Below are 25953 nucleotides of genomic sequence, written 5' to 3' on the forward strand. Positions count from 1 at the left end.
AGAAGACATCGTCACAACTTAGTGACCGCCCTGGCCAACGGGGAATACATACCGACCAAGAACAGCTACCAAGGGGAGGTCATCATCCACGGGGCACGGCAAAATCATCTATTCTACGAGATGCCAAACCTGGCATACAGCATGGTGCTGGGGATGGACATCCTCCGCAAACTACAACTCAAGGTCTGGTTATATGACCAGTCCATTATAGATTGCGGAAAGGAGCACGAAGAACCTACGGCTCAAGAAACCCACGCCATTGCAGTAACCAGCGGTTTAATCGAGGCCTCAGAACAACAACTGAAACGTCTGGATCAGATCATCGCCCGGGAGAAGCGGAGGTTCGAAGAGGTTAAAGGACCCACACCGTTGATCAAGCATGAAATCCGGCTAGAAGATCCGACGCCGATAAAACAACGTTATCGGCCCCGTAACCCCACCATGCAGCGCCTGATCGACGCCGAAGTACAGAAGATGCTAGACGAAGGGGTAATACAACCATCCAGCAGTCCATGGAGCTCACCGATCGTGATGGCGAAAAAGAAGAACGGAGAATACCGATTCTGCGTCGATTTCCGCAGATTAAACAACGTCACGCAGAAAGACGCTTACCCCTTACCACAGGTCAACGCAACACTGGACAAGCTGCGCGGGGCAAAATATCTGTCGACCATCGACCTCAAAAACGGCTACTGGCAGGTACCACTCACGCCAGAAAGTCAACCGTTGACCGCCTTTACCGTTCCTGGCCGTGGACTCATGGAGTTCACGGTAATGCCCTTCGGACTCCACTCCGCACCCTCCACCTTCCAGAGACTCCTCGATCGAGTAATAACTCCCGAAATGGCTCCTCACGCATTCGCCTACCTGGACGATATTGTGATCGTCACGACCACCTTTGAAGATCACCTCCGAGTCCTGACCGAGGTACTCCACCGACTTCGAGCTCCGAAGCTGCGACCGAACTGGGAAAAATGCCAATTCGCGAGGACGAGCCTAAAATACCTCGGACACCTGGTTGACCAGCAAGGCCTCCGAACCGATCCTGACAAAGTAGCCGCCGTCGCGGAGTTGCCTCCACCCACCAACTTGAAGGAACTCCGCCGATTCCTCGGACTATTGTCATGGTACAGGCGATTTTTACGAGATGTCTCCCAGACCGCTGCCCCACTGACCCAACTCCTGAAGAAGAAAGTCAAATGGTCGTGGGAAGAACCGCAGCAACGGGCCTTCGAAGAACTACGACGAAGACTCACGGAGGCGCCAGTTCTAGCCGTACCAAATTGGGACCTCACCTTCGTCCTTCAAACCGACGCAAGCCTGGACGGCTTGGGAGCCGTTCTCACCCAGGAAGACGAAGAAGGAGAACGAGTCATCGCCTATGCAAGCCGGACACTCACTCAGGCGGAGCGTAACTACTCCACGACCGAGTTGGAGTGCCTGGCAGTCCGATGGGGCATCTGGAAGATGCGCCACTACTTGGAGGGAAACCACTTCATCGTCATGACCGACCACCAGTCTCTGAAGTGGCTAGAGAAGATCGACAACCCTTCTGGCAGACTCGCCCGATGGGCCCTGGAGCTTGGACAATGGGACTTCGAAATTCGCTACCGAAAAGGACCGGACAACACCGTGGCGGACGCACTCTCACGTCAACCACACGCCACATGCGAAATGAGTGGACCGTTCAAATGCTCCTGGTACAATAATCATCTCCAAGGGGTAACACAGCATCCTGAGGAATACCCGGATTACAGAATCGAGAACGGACGCCTGTACCGCCACATTCTACACACACTGGACTTCAACGAACAAGATTCCAACGAGCAATGGAAGCTGTGTGTAGCCAAAGAAGATCGAGCCCGGGTACTTCAAGAGGCGCACGATGACCCTACGGCAGGACACCTAGTGATCGCCAAGACTTTAGCTCGACTAGCACGAATCTATTACTGGCCAGGAATGCTGCGAGAAGCCACGAAATATGTCCGGGAATGTCGCAGTTGCCAGAAATTCAAGGCGCAACAGCAAACTCTCCCAGGAGGAATGCAACCGACCAATGTCCAGCAACCATGGGAGATGGTCTCCGCCGACCTCGTAGGACCACTTCCACGGTCAACCAATGGGAACACAACGCTACTGGTTTTCCAAGATCGGTTTACGAAGTGGATCGAACTTCGTCCACTGAAGAAAGCCACCGCAAACGCCATTGTGAAGGCCCTTAATGAATTGGTCATTTTACGACACGGATGCCCACGAACAATCGTCACGGACAACGGCCGCCAGTTCGTCAGCCACGAGTTTACCCGCGCGCTCAAGGAAAGCGCGATCCAGCACCGCCGTACTCCGCCGTATGCACCGCAATGCAATCCAGTTGAACGAGCCAATCGAGTCATAAAAATTATGATTGGTCAGTTCGTCGGCCGGACACAACGGAACTGGGACCAGCGATTGCCAGAACTCGCGTTTGCGTATAACACCGCCCGCCACGAAGCGACAGGACATACGCCAGCTTTCCTGAACACCGGACGAGAGTTCACTCCACCAGGCACCCTCCAACAAGAAAACCGCCGGCCAGTCGCAGGGACATGGGAGCGACGACTCACCCAGCTGAAGGAGACATACGAATTGGCAAGAGTTCGACTCGCGCAAGAATTCCAAAGACAGCAGAAATACTACAACCTCCGACGTCGCGATTGGCAACCACGGATCGGCGAGCAAGTTTGGAAGCGGACGCACGTCCTCTCGAATAAGGCGGAGGCGCGCAACGCCAAACTCGTAGAAAAATACGAGGGACCCTTCGAAGTCATACGCAAAGTCTCTCCAGTAATCTACGACCTCAAGAACTTGAGGGGAAAGAGGGTAACTCATATACATATACGAGACCTGAAGCCTGTGGAAGGGGTGGGGATCCCCCCCCAAGACCCAGGACAGGATATAAAGCCTGGCAGCCCAACGCCAGGATCATCAGTCAACATCGAGCCGAAGACAAGACAACGGACACAAGCGAGCAGACAAGCACAGGATGGCAGACAACAGCGGAACATGGGACTTCTCGGCGGTGCGGCGGGAGATCGACGCAGCGATCGCGCGAACTCGCACCCGCGAGAAATTCCGCGAAGACCCCTGCTCACTGACGCCAGAGGAACGACGGCAGATTCGCCAGGATTCACGGCACATCGAGCGCAGTCGACGGCGAAACATGGAGCCGAGCAAAAGGAAGCGTACAGCACCAAGGCGAATTCCGACGCCAAAGGCGAAGCCACCGGCAGGGGAGTACATCCCCGCAAGGAGGACACGAGCGCCCATCGCCCCCGGAGATAGGGAGCCAAAGCCACCGTCCACCAGGACACCGGCCACCATAGCCGCTCTGCAGCCTGGACCGGCCCCACCGCCGCCGTCTCTCCCGTGCCTCATGGCACCCGAGGCACCGGAACCAGCACGACCGCCCACCGCTGCACCAATCATCAGGGCACCAGATGCACCCGGCCGAAGACCTACGGTGGAGGTCACGTTGCCGGACGGAAACGTCCACCAACTGCCCCTGGGCCTCCGACGCCACCGCAAGATGTCCAATGAGCGCCGTTGGACTATCTTAATGGACCCGACCGGAAAAATACTCGAGTTCCGGCAGGCTCCTGAGGTATATTCCGAGAATTTTTCGTATTGTAAATATTTAGTTCTAAGGTATGCGAGATCTTTTGTTATTTAGTTGTAAGTTATTTGTCGACCAAGGTCCTTTACCTTGGTCTCCCCGGAGGAGGAGGGGGGTGTGACGAATACGTCACGAGCCGTTCCGTCAGCCGCGCTCCGTCAACCGCGCACCGTCAGCCGCGCACCGCGAGGTGGGGACCCCCCACCGAGACCACCCACCGCGACCCGATACTACTTAGATAGCGATCGATCGCGTGATCGATTGAGTTGGCCCGGGGCTTCGGCCCCGAAAGGATCTCTTCGGAGATCCTCTCCAAGGCAATAAGGTCTTCCTGGTCCGACGATAGCCCCGGACTGGGAGGACTGGAGGCCAGTATCGGCGTGGAGGGTAACCCGTGCGCCGAGACTGGCCGCGCCAACGGTCAACCGACTTGTCCGACCCCGTGGGTAGCCCTCGGGGAAGGTAAGCCGTGGGTAGTCGTTACGTTGGGGAGATAGCCCACAGCGTGACGCCTGCCAGATCGTGGAGGGTAGAGCCAACTCCAGGGACGCTCTCAGAGGTCCTCCCCGGCAGTAAGGTCTTCCTGGTCCGATGGTAGCCTCGGGCCGAGAGGACTGGAGGCCTGCATCGGCGTGGAGGGTTGCCCACGCGCCGAGGCTGGCCGCGCCAACGGTCAACCGCCTTGTCCGGCCTCGTGGATAGCCCTCGAGGAAGGCAAGCCGGGGGTAGTCGTTACGTTGGAGGGTAACCCACAGCGTGACGCCTGCCAGACCGTGGAGGCAAGAGCCAGTAACAGGAACACTCTCGGTCTTAATAAGAGAAAGGCAAGGCCAGAACTGGCCACTTACCCCGTGTACTTTACTCTCCCTCCTTCCTCCTCTCAATCGCGGCGAACCGCAGATATAAGGACCGCGAAACCCGCAAACGCGTTCGACCGACCGACTGTACCGCGAACTCCGCGCGCTGTTCTCTCCGTCCGAACCGCGAACGCCGCGAGAAGTTCCTCCGACCGACCCGCGAACGCGTGCCGCAACCGACCCGTACTCCGCGAGGCGTTCCCCTCGACCGACCGACCGACCGACCGACCGGACCGCGAGCGCCGCCGAGTATAGTTTGTAAGATAGAGTGTAAGAATAGGGATAGCGTAGTATGTAAGGATAGTATGTAAGACTCTATTGTATAAGCGTACCGAAAAAGATTGTATTATAGCCGCGTAGCATGTAAGACCCGCGCCGCCACCGCCGCTATTCTGTAGCACCGACCGACTAACACGAACCGATTATAATTGTAGAAACCGAAGACTGCGGAGGCCACGGCGCCTCCACCGGCAACTCCGCCGCCCGCAACGCCACCGGCGGACCAGGGCCCCAGCTCGTCGGGGAATACATAATTAATAAACAAGGATAGTTAAGAGCGAAACACCGTGTTCTTTCTCAACCCGCGACCAGTCCCCTTCCTTCCGCGATCGGCCCCCTCGCGTCAACCCTGGCGCGCTGAAGCGTCCGGCACAAGGGGGCCCGTGAGCCGCGTACTCCACCGCGCTGCCTAGCAACGCGGGTGGAGGAAACTGCTACGTTACAATATACTTATTACTCTTATTCTTTTCAACCTAACTAAAATGATTCGCTAAATTATGCTGCTTTTATCGATAGAACAACAATTATTATACTTAATACTCTTATTGTTTTCAATCTAACTTAAGTTATTAGCCATATTATGCTGCTATAATCGATGGAACGACAATTATTATACTTATTAGTCTTATTCCTACAAATCTAACTTATATTGTTAGCCATACTATGCTGCTATTATCGATAGAACAATTATTATTATACTTATTGCTCTTATTTGTTCAAAAATAACTTAAACTATTAGTCATGGTATGCTGCTAGTATCGATAGAACGATAATTATTATACTTAATACTCTTATTGTTTTCAATCTAACTTAAATTATTAGCCATATTATGCTGCTATTATCGATAGAACGATTATTATTCTTGTTACTCTTATTATTTTCAATCTAACTTAAATTATTAGCCATATTATGATGCTACGATCGATAGAACGATAATTATTACACTTATTATCTTATTGTTTTCAGTCTGACTTAAGATATTAGCCATATTATGCTGCTATTTTCCATAGAACGATAATTATTATACTTATTAGTCCTATTACTATCAATCTAACTTAAATTATTAGCCACATCATGCTGCTATTATCGATTGGACGATTATTATTATACTTATTATTCTTATTCTTTTCAATCTAACTAAAATTATTCGCCATATTGTGATACTTTTATCGATAGAACGATAATTATTATACTTAATACTCTTATTGTTTTCAATCTAACTTAAATTATTAGCCATATTATGCTGCTAGTATCGATAGAACGATTATAATTATACGTATTAGTCTTATTCCTATCAATCTAACTTATATTGTTAGCCATATTGCGCTGCTATTATCGATAGGACGATTATTATTATACTTATTATTCTTATTCTTTTCAATCTAACTTAATTTATTAGCCATATTATGCTACTTTTATCGATAGAACGATAATTATTATACTTAATACTCTTATTGTTTTCAATCTAACTTAAATTATTAGCCATATTATGCTGCTATTATCGATAGAACGATTATTATTCTTGTTACTCTTATTATTTTCAATCTAACTTAAATTATTAGCCATATTATGATGCTACGATCGATAGAACGATAATTATTATACTTATTATCTTATTGTTTTCAGTCTGACTTAAGATATTAGCCATATTATGCTGCTATTTTCCATAGAACGATAATTATTATACTTATTAGTAATATTACTATCAATCTAACTTAAAATATTAGCCACATCATGCTGCTATTATCGATAGAAAGATAATTATTATACTTAATACTCTTATTGTTTTCAATCTAACTTAAGTTATTAGCCATATTATGCGGCTAGTATTGATAGAACGACAATTATTATACTTATTAGTCTTATTCCTACCAATCTAACTTATATTGTTAGCCATATTATGCTGTTATTATCGATAGAACGATAGTTATTATACCTATTACGCTTATTGCTTTGAATCTAACTTAAGTTATTGGCCATATTATGCTGCTATTTTCGATTGAACGATAATTATTATACTTATTCATCTTGTTGCTCTCAATCTAACTAAAATTGTTAGCCGCATTATGCCTACTTTTATCGATAGAACGATAATTATTATACTTAATACTCTTATTGTTTTCAATCTAACTTAAATTATTAGCCATATTATGCTGCTATTATCGATAGAACGATTATTATTATACTTATTAGTCTTATTCCTATCAATCTAACTTATATTCTTAGCCATATTATGCTGCTATTATCGATAGAACGATTATTATTCTTGTTACTCTTATTATTTTCAATCTAACTTAAATTATTAGCCATATTATGCTGCTAGTATCGATAGAACGATAATTATTATACTTATTATCTTATTGTTTTCAATCTGACTTAAGTTACTAGCCATATTATGCTGCTATTTTCGATAGAACGACAATTATTATACTTATTAGTCTTATTCCTACGAATCTAACTTATATTGTCAGCCATATTAAGCTTCTATTATCGATAGAACAATTATTATTAGACTTATAACTCTTATTATTTCAAAAATAACTTAAACTATTCGTCATATTATGCTGCTAGTATCGATAGAACCATAATTATTATACTTATTATCTTATTGTTTTCAGTCTGACTTAAGTTATTAGCCATATTATGCTGCTATTTTCGATAAAACGACAACTATTATACTTATTAGTCCTATTACTATCAGTCTAACTTAAATTATTAGCCACATCATGCTGCTATTATCGATGGAACGATTATTAATATACTTATTACTCTTATTCTTTTCAATCTAACTAAAATGGTTCGCCATATTATGCTGCTTTTATCGATAGAACGATAATTATTATACTTAATACTCTTATTGTTTTCAATCTAACTTAAGTTATTAGCCATATTATGCTGCTATTATCGATAGAACGATTATTATTCTTGTTACTCTTATTATTTTCAATCTAACTTAAATTATTAGCCATATTATGATGCTACGATCGATAGAACGATAATTATTATACTTATTATCTTATTGTTTTCAGTCTGACTTAAGATATTAGCCATATTATGCTGCTATTTTCCATAGAACGATAATTATTATACTTATTAGTCCTATTACTGTCAATCTAACTTAAATTATTAGCCACATCATGCTGCTATTATCGTTGGAACGATTATTAATATACTTATTACTCTTATTCTTTTCAACCTAACTAAAATGATTCGCCAAATTATGCTGCATTTATCGATAGAACGACAATTATTATACTTAATACTCTTATTGTTTTCAATCTAACTTAAGTTATTAGCCATATTATGCTGCTATAATCGATAGAACGACAATTATTATACTTATTAGTCTTATTCCTACAAATCTAACTTATATTGTTAGCCATATTATGCTGCTATTATCGATAGAACAATTATTATTATACTTATTGCTCTAATTTTTTCAAAAATAACTTAAACTATTAGTCATGGTATACTGCTAGTATCGATAGAACGATAATTATTATACTTAATACTCTTATTGTTTTCAATCTAACTTAAATTATTAGCCATATTATGCTGCTATTATCGATAGAACGATTATTATTCTTGTTACTCTTATTATTTTCAATCTAACTTAAATTATTAGCCACATTATGATGCTACGATCGATAGAACGATAATTATTATACTTATTATCTTATTGTTTTCAGTCTGACTTAAGATATTAGCCATATTATGCTGCTATTTTCCATAGAGCGATAATTATTATACTTATTAGTCCTATTACTATCAATCTAACTTAAATTATTAGCCACATCATGCTGCTATTATCGATAGAACGATAATTATTATACTTAATACTCTTATTGCTTTCAATCTAATTTAAGTTATTAGCCATATTATGCTGCTATAATCGATAGAACGATAATTATTATACTTAATACTCTTATTGTTTTCAATCTAACTTAAGTTATTAGCCATATTATGCTGCTATTATCGATAGAACGATTATTATTCTTGTTACTCTTATTATTTTCAATCTAACTTAAATTATTAGCCATATTATGATGCTACGATCGATAGAACGATAATTATTATACTTATTATCTTATTGTTTTCAGTCTGACTTAAGATATTAGCCATATTATGCTGCTATTTTCCATAGAACGATAATTATTATACTTATTAGTCCTATTACTATCAATCTAACTTAAATTATTAGCCACATCATGCTGCTATTATCGATAGAACGATAATTATTATACTTAATACTCTTATTGCTTTCAATCTAATTTAAGTTATTAGCCATATTATGCTGCTATAATCGATAGAACGATAATTATTATACTTAATACTCTTATTGTTTTCAATCTAACTTAAGTTATTAGCCATATTATGCTGCTATTATCGATAGAACGATTATTATTCTTGTTACTCTTATTATTTTCAATCTAACTTAAATTATTAGCCATATTATGATGCTACGATCGATAGAACGATAATTATTATACTTATTATCTTATTGTTTTCAGTCTGACTTAAGATATTAGCCATATTATGCTGCTATTTTCCATAGAACGATAATTATTATACTTATTAGTCCTATTACTATCAATCTAACTTAAATTATTAGCCACATCATGCTGCTATTATCGATAGAACGATAATTATTATACTTAATACTCTTATTGCTTTCAATCTAATTTAAGTTATTAGCCATATTATGCTGCTATAATCGATAGAACGATAATTATTATACTTAATACTCTTATTGTTTTCAATCTAACTTAAGTTATTAGCCATATTATGCTGCTATTATCGATGGAACGATTATTAATATACTTATTACTCTTATTATTTTCAATCTAACTTAAATTATTAGCCATATTATGATGCTACGATCGATAGAACGATAATTATTATAATTATTATCTTATTGTTTTCAGTCTGACTTAAGATATTAGCCATATTATGCTGCTATTTTCCATAGAACGATAATTATTATACTTATTAGTCCTATTACTATCAATCTAACTTAAAATATTAGCCACATCATGCTGCTATTATCGATAGAACGATAATTATTATACTTAATACTCTTATTGTTTTCAATCTAACTTAAATTATTAGCCATATTATGCGGCTAGTATTGATAGAACGACAATTATTATACTTATTAGTCTTATTCCTACCAATCTAACTTATATTGTTAGCCATATCATGCTGTTATTATCGATAGAACGATAGTTATTATACCTATTACGCTTATTGCTTTGAATCTAACTTAAGTTATTAGCCATATTATGCTGCTATTTTCGATTGAACGATAATTATTATACTTATTCATCTTGTTGCTCTCAATCTAACTAAAATTGTTAGCCGCATTATGCTACTTTTATCGATAGAACGATAATTATTATACTTAATACTCTTATTGTTTTCAATCTAACTTAAATTATTAGCCATATTATGCTGCTATTATCGATAGAACGATTATTATTATACTTATTAGTCTTATTCCTATCAATCTAACTTATATTCTTAGCCATATTATGCTGCTATTATCGATAGAACGATTATTATTCTTGTTACTCTTATTATTTTCAACCTAACTTAAATTATTAGCCATATTATGCTGCTAGTATCGATAGAACGATAATTATTATACTTATTATCTTATTGTTTTCAATCTGACTTAAGTTACTAGCCATATTATGCTGCTATTTTCGATAGAACGACAATTATTATACTTATTAGTCTTATTCGTACGAATCTAACTTATATTGTCAGCCATATTAAGCTTCTATTATCGATAGAACAATTATTATTAGACTTATAACTCTTATTATTTCAAAAATAACTTAAACTATTAGTCATATTATGCTGCTAGTATCGATAGAACCATAATTATTATACTTATTATCTTATTGTTTTCAGTCTGACTTAAGTTATTAGCCATATTATGCTGCTATTTTCGATAAAACGACAACTATTATACTTATTAGTCCTATTACTATCAGTCTAACTTAAATTATTAGCCACATCATGCTGCTATTATCGATGGAACGATTATTAATATACTTATTACTCTTATTATTTTCAATCTAACTTAAATTATTAGCCATATTATGATGCTACGATCGATAGAACGATAATTATTATAATTATTATCTTATTGTTTTCAGTCTGACTTAAGATATTAGCCATATTATGCTGCAATTTTCCATAGAACGATAATTATTATACTTATTAGTCCTATTACTATCAATCTAACTTAAAATATTAGCCACATCATGCTGCTATTATCGATAGAACGATAATTATTATACTTAATACTCTTATTGTTTTCAATCTAACTTAAATTATTAGCCATATTATGCGGCTAGTATTGATAGAACGACAATTATTATACTTATTAGTCTTATTCCTACCAATCTAACTTATATTGTTAGCCATATCATGCTGTTATTATCGATAGAACGATAGTTATTATACCTATTACGCTTATTGCTTTGAATCTAACTTAAGTTATTAGCCATATTATGCTGCTATTTTCGATTGAACGATAATTATTATACTTATTCATCTTGTTGCTCTCAATCTAACTAAAATTGTTAGCCGCATTATGCTACTTTTATCGATAGAACGATAATTATTATACTTAATACTCTTATTGTTTTCAATCTAACTTAAATTATTAGCCATATTATGCTGCTATTATCGATAGAACGATTATTATTATACTTATTAGTCTTATTCCTATCAATCTAACTTATATTCTTAGCCATATTATGCTGCTATTATCGATAGAACGATTATTATTCTTGTTACTCTTATTATTTTCAATCTAACTTAAATTATTAGCCATATTATGCTGCTAGTATCGATAGAACGATAATTATTATACTTATTATCTTATTGTTTTCAATCTGACTTAAGTTACTAGCCATATTATGCTGCTATTTTCGATAGAACGACAATTATTATACTTATTAGTCCTATTACTATCAGTCTAACTTAAATTATTAGCCACATCATGCTGCTATTATCGATGGAACGATTATTAATATACTTATTACTCTTATTCTTTTCAATCTAACTAAAATGGTTCGCCATATTATGCTGCTTTTATCGATAGAACGATAATTATTATACTTAATACTCTTATTGTTTTCAATCTAACTTAAGTTATTAGCCATATTATGCTGCTATTATCGATAGAACGATTATTATTCTTGTTACTCTTATTATTTTCAATCTAACTTAAATTATTAGCCATATTATGATGCTACGATCGATAGAACGATAATTATTATACTTATTATCTTATTGTTTTCAGTCTGACTTAAGATATTAGCCATATTATGCTGCTATTTTCCATAGAACGATAATTATTATACTTATTAGTCCTATTACTATCAATCTAACTTAAATTATTAGCCACATCATGCTGCTATTATCGATAGAACGATAATTATTATACTTAATACTCTTATTGCTTTCAATCTAATTTAAGTTATTAGCCATATTATGCTGCTATAATCGATAGAACGATAATTATTATACTTAATACTCTTATTGTTTTCAATCTAACTTAAATTATTAGCCATATTATGCTGCTATTATCCATAGAACGATTATTATTATTCTTGTTACTCCTATTATTTCTAATCTAACTTAAATTATTAGCCATATTATGCTGCTATAATCGATAGAACGACAATTATTATACTTATTAGTCTTATTCCTACCAATCTAATTTATATTGTTAGCCATATTATGCTGCTATTATCGATAGAACAATTAATATTATACTTATTGCTCTTATTTTTTCAAAAGTAACTTAAACTATTAGTCATGGTATGCTGCTAGTATCGATAGAACGATAATTATTATACTTAATACTCTTATTGCTTTCAATCTAACTTAAATTATTAGCCATATTATGCTGCTAGTATCGATAGAACGATTATAATCATACGTATTAGTCTTATTCCTATCAATCTAACTTATATTATTAGCCATATCATGCTGCTATTATCGATTGGACGATTATTATTATACTTATTATTCTTATTCTTTTCAATCTAACTAAAATTATTCGCCATATTGTGATACTTTTATCGATAGAACGATAATTATTATACTTAATACTCTTATTGTTTTCAATCTAACTTAAATTATTAGCCATATTATGCTGCTAGTATCGATAGAACGATTATAATTATACGTATTAGTCTTATTCCTATCAATCTAACTTATATTGTTAGCCATATTGCGCTGCTATTATCGATAGGACGATTATTATTATACTTATTATTCTTATTCTTTTCAATCTAACTAAATTTATTAGCCATATTATGCTACTTTTATCGATAGAACGATAATTATTATACTTAATACTCTTATTGTTTTCAATCTAACTTAAATTATTAGCCATATTATGCTGCTATTATCGATAGAACGATTATTATTCTTGTTACTCTTATTATTTTGAATCTAACTTAAATTATTGGCCATATTATGATGCTACGATCGATAGAACGATAATTATTATACTTATTATCTTATTGTTTTCAGTCTGACTTACGATATTAGCCATATTATGCTGCTACTTTCCATAGAACGATAATTATTATACTTATTAGTCCTATTACTATCAATCTAACTTAAAATATTAGCCACATCATGCTGCTATTATCGATAGAACGATAATTATTATACTTAATACTCTTATTGTTTTCAATCTAACTTAAATTATTAGCCATATTATGCGGCTAGTATTGATAGAACGACAATTATTATACTTATTAGTCTTATTCCTACAAATCTAACTTATATTGTTAGCCATATCATGCTGTTATTATCGATAGAACGATAGTTATTATACCTATTACGCTTATTGCTTTGAATCTAACTTAAGTTATTAGCCATATTATGCTGCTATTTTCGATTGAACGATAATTATTATACTTATTCATCTTGTTGCTCTCAATCTAACTAAAATTGTTAGCCGCATTATGCTACTTTTATCGATAGAACGATAATTATTATACTTAATACTCTTATTGTTTTCAATCTAACTTAAATTATTAGCCATATTATGCTGTTATTATCGATAGAACGGTTATTATTATACTTATTAGTCTTATTCCTATCAATCTAACTTATATTCTTAGCCATATTATGCTGCTATTATCGATAGAACGATTATTATTCTTGTTACTCTTATTATTTTCAATCTAACTTAAATTATTAGCCATATTATGCTGCTAGTATCGATAGAACGATAATTATTATACTTATTATCTTATTGTTTTCAATCTGACTTAAGTTACTAGCCATATTATGCTGCTATTTTCGATAGAACGACAATTATTGTACTTATTAGTCTTATTCCTACGAATCTAACTTATATTGTCAGCCATATTAAGCTTCTATTATCGATAGAACAATTATTATTAGACTTATAACTCTTATTATTTCAAAAATAACTTAAACTATTAGTCATATTATGCTGCTAGTATCGATAGAACCATAATTATTATACTTATTATCTTATTGTTTTCAGTCTGACTTAAGTTATTAGCCATATTATGCTGCTATTTTCGATAAAACGACAACTATTATACTTATTAGTCCTATTACTATCAGTCTAACTTAAATTATTAGCCACATCATGCTGCTATTATCGATGGAACGATTATTAATATACTTATTACTCTTATTCTTTTCAATCTAACTAAAATGGTTCGCCATATTATGCTGCTTTTATCGATAGAACGATAATTATTATACTTAATACTCTTATTGTTTTCAATCTAACTTAAGTTATTAGCCATATTATGCTGCTATTATCGATAGAACGATAATTATTATACTTATTAGTCCTATTACTGTCAATCTAACTTAAATTATTAGCCACATCATGCTGCTATTATCGTTGGAACGATTATTAATATACTTATTACTCTTATTCTTTTCAACCTAACTAAAATGATTCGCCAAATTATGCTGCATTTATCGATAGAACGACAATTATTATACTTAATACTCTTATTGTTTTCAATCTAACTTAAGTTATTAGCCATATTATGCTGCTATAATCGATAGAACGACAATTATTATACTTATTAGTCTTATTCCTACCAATCTAATTTATATTGTTAGCCATATTATGCTGCTATTATCGATAGAACAATTATTATTATACTTATTGCTCTTATTTTTTCAAAAGTAACTTAAACTATTAGTCATGGTATGCTGCTAGTATCGATAGAACGATAATTATTATACTTAATACTCTTATTGCTTTCAATCTAACTTAAATTATTAGCCATATTATGCTGCTAGTATCGATAGAACGATTATAATCATACGTATTAGTCTTATTCCTATCAATCTAACTTATATTATTAGCCATATCATGCTGCTATTATCGATTGGACGATTATTATTATACTTATTATTCTTATTCTTTTCAATCTAACTAAAATTATTCGCCATATTGTGATACTTTTATCGATAGAACGATAATTATTATACTTAATACTCTTATTGTTTTCAATCTAACTTAAATTATTAGCCATATTATGCTGCTAGTATCGATAGAACGATTATAATTATACGTATTAGTCTTATTCCTATCAATCTAACTTATATTGTTAGCCATATTGCGCTGCTGTTATCGATAGGACGATTATTATTATACTTATTACTCTTATTCTTTTCAATCTAACTAAAATGGTTCGCCATATTATGCTGCTTTTATCGATAGAACGATAATTATTATACTTAATACTCTTATTGTTTTCAATCTAACTTAAGTTATTAGCCATATTATGCTGCTATTATCGATAGAACGATTATTATTCTTGTTACTCTTATTATTTTCAATCTAACTTAAATTATTAGCCATATTATGATGCTACGATCGATAGAACGATAATTATTATACTTATTATCTTATTGTTTTCAGTCTGACTTAAGATATTAGCCATATTATGCTGCTATTTTCCATAGAACGATAATTATTATACTTATTAGTCCTATTACTATCAATCTAACTTAAATTATTAGCCACATCATGCTGCTATTATCGATAGAACGATAATTATTATACTTAATACTCTTATTGCTTTCAATCTAATTTAAGTTATTAGCCATATTATGCTCCTATAATCGATAGAACGATACTTATTATACTTAATACTCTTATTGTTTTCAATCTAACTTAAATTATTAGCCATATTATGCTGCTATTATCCATAGAACGATTATTATTATTCTTGTTACTCCTATTATTTCTAATCTAACTTAAATTATTAGCCATATTATGCTGCTAGTATCGATAGAACGATAATTATTATATTAATTATCTTATTGTTTTCAGTCTGACTTAAGTTATCAGCCATATTATGCTGCTATTTTCGATAGAACGATAATTATTATACTTATTAGTCCTATTACTATCAATCTAACTTAAATTATTAGCCACATCATGCTGCTATTATCGTTGGAACGATTATTAATATACTTATTACTCTTATTCTTTTCAATCTAACTAAAATGATTCGCCAAATTATGCTGCTAGTATCGATAGAACGAAAATTATTATACTTAATACTTTTATTGTTTTCAATCTAACTTAAGTTATTAGCCATATTATGCTGCTATTTTCGATAGAACGATAATTATTATACTTATTAGTCCTATTACTATCAATCTAACTTAAATTATTAGCCACATCATGCTGCTATTATCGTTGGAGCGATTATTAATATACTTATTACTCTTATTCTTTTCAATCTAACTAAAATGATTCGCCAAATTATGCTGCTTTTATCGATAGAACGAAAATTATTATACTTAATACTCTTATTGTTTTCAATCTAACTTAAATTATTAGCCATATTATGCTGCTAGTATCGATAGAACGATTATAATTATACGTATTAGTCTTATTCCTATCAATCTAACTTATATTGTTAGCCATATTGTGCTGCTATTATCGATAGGACGATTATTATTATACTTATTATTCTTATTCTTTTCAATCTAACTAAATTTATTAGCCATATTATGCTACTTTTATCGATAGAACGACAATTATTATACTTAATACTCTTATTGTTTTCAATCTAACTTAAATTATTAGCCATATTATGCTGCTATTATCGATAGAACGATTATTATTCTTGTTACTCTTATTATTTTCAATCTAACTTAAATTATTAGCCATATTATGATGCTACGATCGATAGAACGATAATTATTATACTTATTATCTTATTGTTTTCAGTCTGACTTAAGATATTAGCCATATTATGCTGCTATTTTCCATAGAACGATAATTATTATACTTATTAGTCCTATTACTATCAATCTAACTTAAATTATTAGCCACATCATGCTGCTATTATCGATAGAACGATAATTATGCATTACTCGCAGATAGACGGCTGCAGCGTAGGCCCTTTGAGATGCATCGCAGAATCCGTGCAACTCCACCTTCTCGGTGCGATCTCCCAAGTAGCGAGTCCAGCGTGGAATTGAAAGAGCGTCGGGCTGGCTAAGGGAGTTCCTGAAGGAGTACCAAGTGGTTTGGATAGCTTCAGGTAGGTCTTGGTCCCAATCGATACCGAGTAGCCAGAGATCTTGTAATAATATTTTGGCGTAAATTAACACAGGTGCTGTCCAGCCCAGTGGATCGAAGAAGCTCGCCACCTCCGAGAGGATCGATCTTTTTGAGATTTTATCCGATTGGCTCATTGGACCGGCGACCCGAAGAGAAAAAGTGTCGTCACGGGGACACCAGATTACACCCAAGGTGCTAACTCCTGTTTTCTCATGAAAGCGGTGGGATTCAGTACTGTCCTCTTCCTGAAGCTGCGGTAGATTCGAAGCCCACTTACTTAGTTCGAATCCACCAGCTCTAAAGATAGATATAACCTGGCGCTTTAATTCGAATGCATTTTCTAAATCATCCGCTCCGGCTAGAATATCGTCGACATATGTATGTCGTTGTATCGCTCGAGCTCCAAGGGGAAAACGACCTCCTTCATCCTTAGCCAGTTGTGCCAGCACCCTCAATGCCAAAAAGGGGGCACAGGCGGTCCCATAGGTGACTGTGGTTAATTGGTAATCTTGCACTGAAACGCCAGGGTTCGGACGCCATAAAATCCTTTGCCAATCCGCATCTGCCTGGTGTACCTTTATTTGACGAAACATTTTAATAATGTCAGTAGTAAAAGCTATACGAAATAGACGCCAGCGAGTCAGAATGAGCCATAAGTCTGTTTGCATTTTGGGTCCAGTTGCCAAGCAATCATTCAGGGAGTATCCTGAAGCGGTCCGGAACGACGCGTTGAAGACTACCCGAATCTTCGCAGTGGGATCGTGCTTCTTTACAACAGCGTGATGAGGTAAATAGTACGCCGGATGCTGGGGATCCGGTTCCGATGCAACCTGCATATGATTCAAGGTTAGATACTCCTTCATAAAGCTGCCATAGCTTTCCTTCAAGCTGTCATTTGACGCAAGCCGACGTTCACAGTTTAACATTAATTTTAGAGCTGTCGACCTAGAAGGTTTAAGTGTGGCAACTGGATCTCGGATGAATGGTAAGCAAACATATACCGACCGTTTGAATCCCGCGTATGAGTTTCCTGGAAATGCCTCTCGCACCTCTCCTCTTCCTCTGATAGTGGGGTTGGCTCCCTCACCTCCTCCACTTCCCAGAACCGTTGGAGAAGCTTGGTGACAGAGTCCTCCGTCTGAGTGTGAAAGCTACGAGCTGTCCCAGTTACCAAAGAGTTGTCTAAGGAAGTGGTCCCCATTAACACCCAGCCGAAAGGGGTGAGTTTAGCGACAGGCGATCCTTCGGGTCCCACACGAGTTCCCTCCTGAAAAAGGCTCCCGCACACATCGGCTCCAAGGATAAGATCCAAACGAGATGGCACTCCAAAGTCTGGGTCTGCCAAAGGAAGGCCTTGAAGGTGAGGCCAAGAAGAGCCTTTGACTTGGTGTGTCGGCAACAAAGAAGTGAGCTTCCTTAGCACTAGAGCTCGAACGGACAGCCGGAAGTCTTCGGAATGACGGGAACGGACGACAAAGTTCACTTCACGGGTTGCAACTCCACTTTCCTGTTCCTGGACTCCCGAAATTGCGACCCGTACCGCCCGCCGTGGCAAGCGCAGGGCTTGGGCAACCCAGGAGGTCACGAAGGACGAGTCCGATCCAGTGTCCAGAAGAGCTCGGACTTCCATCATTTCTCCAGACGGAGCCTCCAACTTGACACGGGCTGTAGCTAACAGTGCAACTGAGCGAGACACCGTTAGGGCAAGAGCGTTTGCAGTTGAAGGACCTTGATCGGAAGATAAGCCAGCGGTGTCACCAGACGTTGATGCCTTTTGTACCATCTTTGTTGGAGACGGGCTCGATGTCATTGCATCATGCAGCAGAGTGTGGTGTCGTCGACTGCAGGCCAAGCATTTCTGCGAGGAAGGACACTTCTGCTGCTCGTGTCCAGTGTTCAGGCAGTTGTAGCAAACACCCAGTTCTTCTGCGCGTCCCTTGCGTTTGGCCGGAGATAATGTTTTAATCCTTGTACAATATCCTAGTCCATGATTGCCAGAACAAGAGGGGCATTTCCGGGAAGCCGTATTTTTCGTTGTGTGGAAAGTCGATGCAGACTTCTTAACGGCGGTACCCCCTTTAATTTTAGACTTGCCGTCTTTGCTGGGAGTAGCCTGAGCAGCAGGGTCTGTCATCTGAGCGGCATCCAACGCCTGGATGCGGTTTTCCAGGAACTTAGACAGCTCATAGAATGATGGTATCTCCCTAGAATTCACCAAGGAAGTTTCCCAGGCCAGTTGAGTAACTTTGTCCAATTTTTGGGTTAATAGGTAGACGAACCATTCATCCCAGGCTGTGACTGGTTTCTTCAAGGTAGTATATGCTCGAATCGTTTGTCGAAATGTATCGAGCAGTCGTTTTAATTCCGAAGCCGATTGTTGTTTTGCAGGTGGGCAGGCGAGGAGAGCACGATGATGCGAAAATGATAATAAGCGAGAATTTCCGTATCGTAGCTCTAAATCCTCCCAAGCTCAACGGTAACCAGCCTCCGTAATGGGGGTATTTTGAATCACTTCCGCCGCACTTCCGGTCAAACTTGACTTCAGATAGAGGAGTTTTTTAACATCCGATAAGTGGGGTACGTCATGTACCAGGCTCTTAAATAAGTCGCGGAAGCTTTCCCACTTTAGGGGGTCACCGGAGAAGGTCGGAAGATCAATTTTTGGCAGCTGTGGCTGCGCTGCAATCTGCTCGACCTCAGAGCGTAGCGAAGGAGTTCGATCCGCGAGCTGCTGCGCTATCATTGCCGACGTGTTTAAATAGGCCTCCTCTATCGTGGTAAAAACATCTTGTTGTACATAAGAACTTGCTGCGGCTTCTTTGCATCGCATCAAAGCTCGATGCCCGGAAAAGAAGGAGCTCCAGTAGCGGTCAAGGAGACCCATTCGCTGCTCCAATACGGCGCGAGTTATTTTATCCTTCCCCAGTTTGCAAAGGTTGCTCCAGAACCGCTAGATCCAGCCGGCGAGTTCTTCCTGTTCACGTAGGAGGTCGGAGAATGAGGCGGTGTTCGGCATGATGAGATTTTTTTTTTTTTTTGAAGTTCTCACTTAAGTATAATTTTTTAAAAATTTCAGATGCAGCTGTTGAAACCACCGATAGTTGTCACCGAATTTGGATCGACTTCTAGAAGTATCAGCTGTCGCGAGTTTATAAACACTGACTGGTCGGCCGACACCGAAACGACAACAAGTGACGTCACAGCACGAGTACGAAAGAGAAAAGAAGCGAGGCAACGCGAGCGAATTGAGTTTAGCAGAACCGAAGAAGCGGAAAACACACTCCACTTTTCGAAAAGGCACTCACTAGTTCTCCAGTACAACACTAGTCCCTTCCACTCAAGGCACGAAGGAACGGGTTCGTTTCTCGCATCCGGCTCGAAGGACCAAATGTTCGGGGAATTTGTTCGATAGAGAAATCTCGAATTCAAATTGTCTGCCCGAAATGAAAATTTTGCCGGTCTGCACGAACGAAGCTACTCGTTATTCGTTTGTAAGGGTTGGAAGACTGAAAGAGTGTATTTTAAAGAGAGATTTAAATGTATTTAAAGAATACAAGTTTACAAAAAAGACTGTTGACGATTACTCGCTCGCTTCTATTTACGTACAGTACTTGATCGCGATTACCCCTCCCTTTATACTGGTCTTCCAGGAACTCTCCAGAACTTTGGCGTTACTCGAAATTTCACGATGTCTCGCGGCTGCCCTCCCGCTCCGCACCACTCTCCACGAGGCCTACGAGGCGGGAAGTACACAAACGGAAGGGAAGCTCGTCGAGACATCGTTCGTCAAATTTAAAAACAAAACACAAACGTTCTGGGAATTTCTGGAGCGATCCTTGACCGTTTCTTGAACAATTATTTTCAATCTAACTTAAATTATTAGCCATATTATGATGCTAGTATCGATAGAACGATAATTAATATACTTAATACTCTTATTGCTTTCAATCTAACTTCAATTATTAGCCATATTATGCGGCTAGTATTGATAGAACGACAATTATTATACTTATTAGTCTTATTCCTACCAATCTAACTTATATTGTTAGCCATATTATGCTGCTATTATCGATAGAACGATTATTATTCTTGTTACTCTTATTATTTTCAATCTAACTTAAATTATTAGACATATTATGCTGCCAGTATCGATAGAACGATAATTATTATACTTATTATCTTATTGTTTTTAGTCTGACTTAAGTTACTAGCCATATTATGCTGCTATTTTCGATAGAACGATAATTATTATACTTATTAGTCCTATTACTATCAATCTAACTTAAATTATTAGCCACATCATGTTGCTATTATCGTTGGAACGATTATTAATATACTTATAACTCTTATTCTTTTCAATCTAACTAAAATTATTCGCCATATTATGATACTTTTATCGATAGAACGATAATTATTATACTTAATACTCTTATTGTTTTCAATCTAACTTAAATTATTAGCCATATTATGCGGCTAGTATTGTTAGAACGACAATTATTATACTTTTTAGTCTTACTCCTACCAATGTAACTTATCTTGTTAGCTATATTATGCTGTTATTATCGATGGAACGATAATTATTATACGTATTACGCTTATAGCTTTGAATCTAATTAAAGCTATTAGCCATATTATGCTGCTATTTTCGATTGAACGAAAATTATTATACTTATTCGTCTTATTGCTCTCAACCTAACTAAAATTGTTAGCCGCATTATGCTACTTTTATCGATAGAACGATAATTATTATACTTAATACTCTTATTGTTTTCAATCTAACTTAAATTATTAGCCATATTATGCTGCTAGTATCGATAGAACGATAATTATTATGCTTCTTACTCTTATTATTTTCAATCTAACTTAAATTATTAGGCATATTATGCTGCCATTATCGATGGAACGATTATTAATATACTTATTACTCTTATTCTTTTCAATCTAACTAAAATGATTCGCCATATAATGCTGCTTTTATCGATGGAACGATAATTATTACACTTATTACTCTTATTATTTTCAATCTAACTTACATTATTAGCCATATTATGCTGCTATAATCGATAGAACGACAATTATTATACTTATTAGTCATATTCCTATCAATCTAACTTATATTGTTAGCCATATTATGCTACTTTTATCGATAGAACGATAATTATTATACTTAATACTCTTATTGTTTTCAATCTAACTTAAATTATTAGCCATATTATGCTGGATTATCGATAGAACGATTATTATTCTTGTTACTCTTATTATTTTCAATCTAACTTAAATTATTAGCCATATCATGCTGCTATTATCGATTGGACGATTATTATTATACTTATTATTCTTATTCTTTTCAATCTAACTAAAATTATTCGCCATATTATGATACTTTTGTCGGTAGAACGATAATTATTATACTTAATTCTCTTATTGTTTTCAATCTAACTTAAATTATTAGCCATAATATGCGGCTAGTATTGATAGAACGATAATTATTATACTTAATACTCTTATTGTTTTCAATCTAACTTAAATTATTAGCCATAATATGCGGCTAGTATTGATAGAACGATAATTATTATACTTAATGCTCTTATTAACTTCAATCTAACTTAAATTATTAGCCATATTATGATGCTAGTATCGATAGAACGATAATTATGATATTCTTACTCTTATTACTATCAATCTAACTCAAATTGTTAGGCATATTATGCTGCTAGTATCGATAGAACGATAATTATTATACTTACTACTCTTATTATTTTCAATCTAACTTAAATTATTAGCCATATTGTGCTGCTAGTATTGATAGAACTATAATTATTATACTTACTACACTTATTATGTTCAATCTAACTCAAATTATTAGGCATATTATGCTGCTAGTATCGATAGAACGATAATTATTTTACTTAATACTCTTATTAACTTCAATCTAACTTAAATTATTAGCCACATTATGCTGCTAGTATCGATAGAACGATAATTATTATACATACTACTCTTATTATTTTCAATCTAACTAATATAATTAGCCACTTTATGTTGTTAGTATCGATAAAACTATAATTATTATACTCATTACTTTTATCATTTTCAATCTAACTCAAATCGTTAGGCATATTATGCATCTAGTATCGATAGAACGATAATTATTATACTACTTACTCTTGTTACAATTAATCTAACTTAAATTATTAGCCCTATTATGGTGCTATTATCGATAGAACAATTATTATTATACTTATTGCTCTTATTATTTCAAAAATGACTTAAACTATTAGTCATGTTATGCTGCTAGTATCGATAGAACGATAATTATTTTACTTAATACTCTTATTAACTTCAATCTAACTTAAATTATTAGCCATATTATGCTGCTAGTATTGATAGAACTACAATTATTATACTCATTACTCTTATTATGTTCAATCTAACTCAAATTATTTGGCATATTATGCTGCTCTTATCTTTAGAAGGATAATTAATATTCTTATTACTCGTATCATTTTCAATCTAACTTAAATTATTAGCCATATTATGCCGCTAGTATCGATAGAACGATAATTATTATACATATTACTCTTATCACTTTCAATCTAACTTAAATTATTAGCCATATTATGCTGCTAGTATTGATAGAACTATAATTATTATACTCATTACTCTTATTATGTTCAATCTTGCTTAAATTATTAGCCATATTATGCTCCTAGTATCGATAGAACGATAATTATGGTACTTCTTACTCTTATTACTATCAATCTAACTCAAATTGTTAGGCATATTATGCTGCTAGTATCGATAGAACGATAATTATTATACTTACTACTCTTATTATTTTCAATCTAACTTAAATTATTAGCCATATTGTGCTGCTAGTATCGATAGAACTATATATATTACACTCATTACTCTTATTATTTTCAATCTAACTCAAATTGTTAGGCATATTATGCTGCAAGTATCGATAGAACGATAATTATTTTACTTAATACTCTTATTAACTTCAATCCAACTTAAATGATTAGCCATATTATGCTGCTAGTATTGATCGAACTACAATTATTATACTCATTACTCTTATTATGTTCAATCTAACTCAAATTATTAGGCGTATTATGCTGCATTTATCGATAGAACGATAATTATTATACTTGTTACTCCTATCATTTTCAATCTAACTAATATAATTAGCCACATTATGTTGTTAGTATCGATAGAACGATAATTATAATACTTCTTACTCTTATTACTATCAATCTAACATAAATTGTTAGCCATATTACGATGCTAGTATCGACAGGACGATAATTATTACACACACTTCTCTTATTATTTTCAATCTAACTAATATAATTAGCCACTTCATGTTGTTAGTATCGAGAGAACGATAATTATTATACTTATTACTCCTATTACTATCAACCTAACTCAAATTATTAGCCCTATTATGCTGCTAGTATCGATAGAACCATAATTACTGTACTAATGACTCTTATCATTTTCAATCTAACTTAAATTATTAGCCATATTATGCTGCGTGTATCGGTAGAACGATCATTATTATACTTATTACTCTTATTGTTTTCAATCTAACGTAAATTATTAGCCATATTATACTGCTAGTATCGATAGAACGATTATTATTATACTTATTAGACTTATTCCTATCAATCTAACTTATATTGTTAGCCATATTATGCTGTTATTATCGAGGGAACGATAGTTATTATACTTATTACGCTTATTGCTTTGAATCTAACTTAAGTTATTAGCCATATTATGCTGCTACTTTCGATAGAACGATTATTATTATGCTTGTTACTCTTATTATTTTCAATCTAGCTTAACTTATTAGCCATATTGTGCTACTTTTATCGATAGAACGATAATTATTATACTTAATGCTCTTACTGTTTTCAATCTAACTTAAATTATTAGCCATATTATGCTGCTATTATCGATAGAACGATTATTATTATGCTTGTTACTCTTATTATTTTCAATCTAACTTAAATTATTAGCCATATCATGCTGCTATTATCGATTGGACGATTATTATTATACTTATTAGTCTTATTCCAACTAATCTAACTTATATTGTTAGCCATATTATGCTGTTATTATCGATAGAACGATAGTTATTAAACTTATTACTCTTATTGTTTTCAATCTAACTTAAGTTATTAGCCATATTATGCTGCTATTTTCAATAGAACGATAATTATTATACTTAATACTCTTATTGTTTTCAACCTAACTTAAGTTATTAGCCATATTATGCTGCTAGTATCGATAGAACGACAATTATTATACTTATTAGTCTTATTCCTATCAATCTAACGTATATTGGTAGCCAAATTATGCTGCTATTATCGATAGAACAATCATTATTCTACTTATTACTCTTATCATTTTCGATCTAACTAAAATTATTCCCCATATTATGCTGCTTTTATCGATAGAACGATAATTATTATACTTAATACTCTTATTGTTTTCAATATAACTTAAGTTATTCGCCATATTATGATACTTTTATCGATAGA

General features: G+C 35.7%; 2 protein-coding genes across 2 annotated transcripts; one reads left to right on the forward strand and one right to left on the reverse strand.

Annotated features, from left to right (window-relative positions):
* The first annotated feature begins 2413 nt into the window (after positions 1-2413).
* On the forward strand, positions 2414-5071 carry LOC143266334 (uncharacterized). The gene is made up of 2 exons (XM_076541937.1): positions 2414-3640; positions 4944-5071. Exons 1-2 carry the CDS (start codon positions 3023-3025, stop codon positions 5040-5042), a joined length of 717 nt encoding a protein of 238 aa, XP_076398052.1. The 5' UTR covers positions 2414-3022; the 3' UTR covers positions 5043-5071.
* A 9683-nt stretch (positions 5072-14754) lies between these two features.
* Positions 14755-20234, reverse strand: LOC105662716 (uncharacterized). Its single transcript, XM_076541936.1, has 4 exons — positions 19886-20234; positions 18406-19726; positions 17215-18292; positions 14755-14781 (listed from the first exon to the last, which is right to left on the reverse strand). Exons 1-4 carry the CDS (start codon positions 20232-20234, stop codon positions 14755-14757), a joined length of 2775 nt encoding a protein of 924 aa, XP_076398051.1.
* Positions 20235-25953: the final 5719 nt, after the last annotated feature.

The sequence above is a fragment of the Megachile rotundata genome, unplaced genomic scaffold (assembly GCF_050947335.1).
Source record: "Megachile rotundata isolate GNS110a unplaced genomic scaffold, iyMegRotu1 scaffold0252, whole genome shotgun sequence".
NCBI lineage: Eukaryota > Metazoa > Arthropoda > Insecta > Hymenoptera > Megachilidae > Megachile > Megachile rotundata.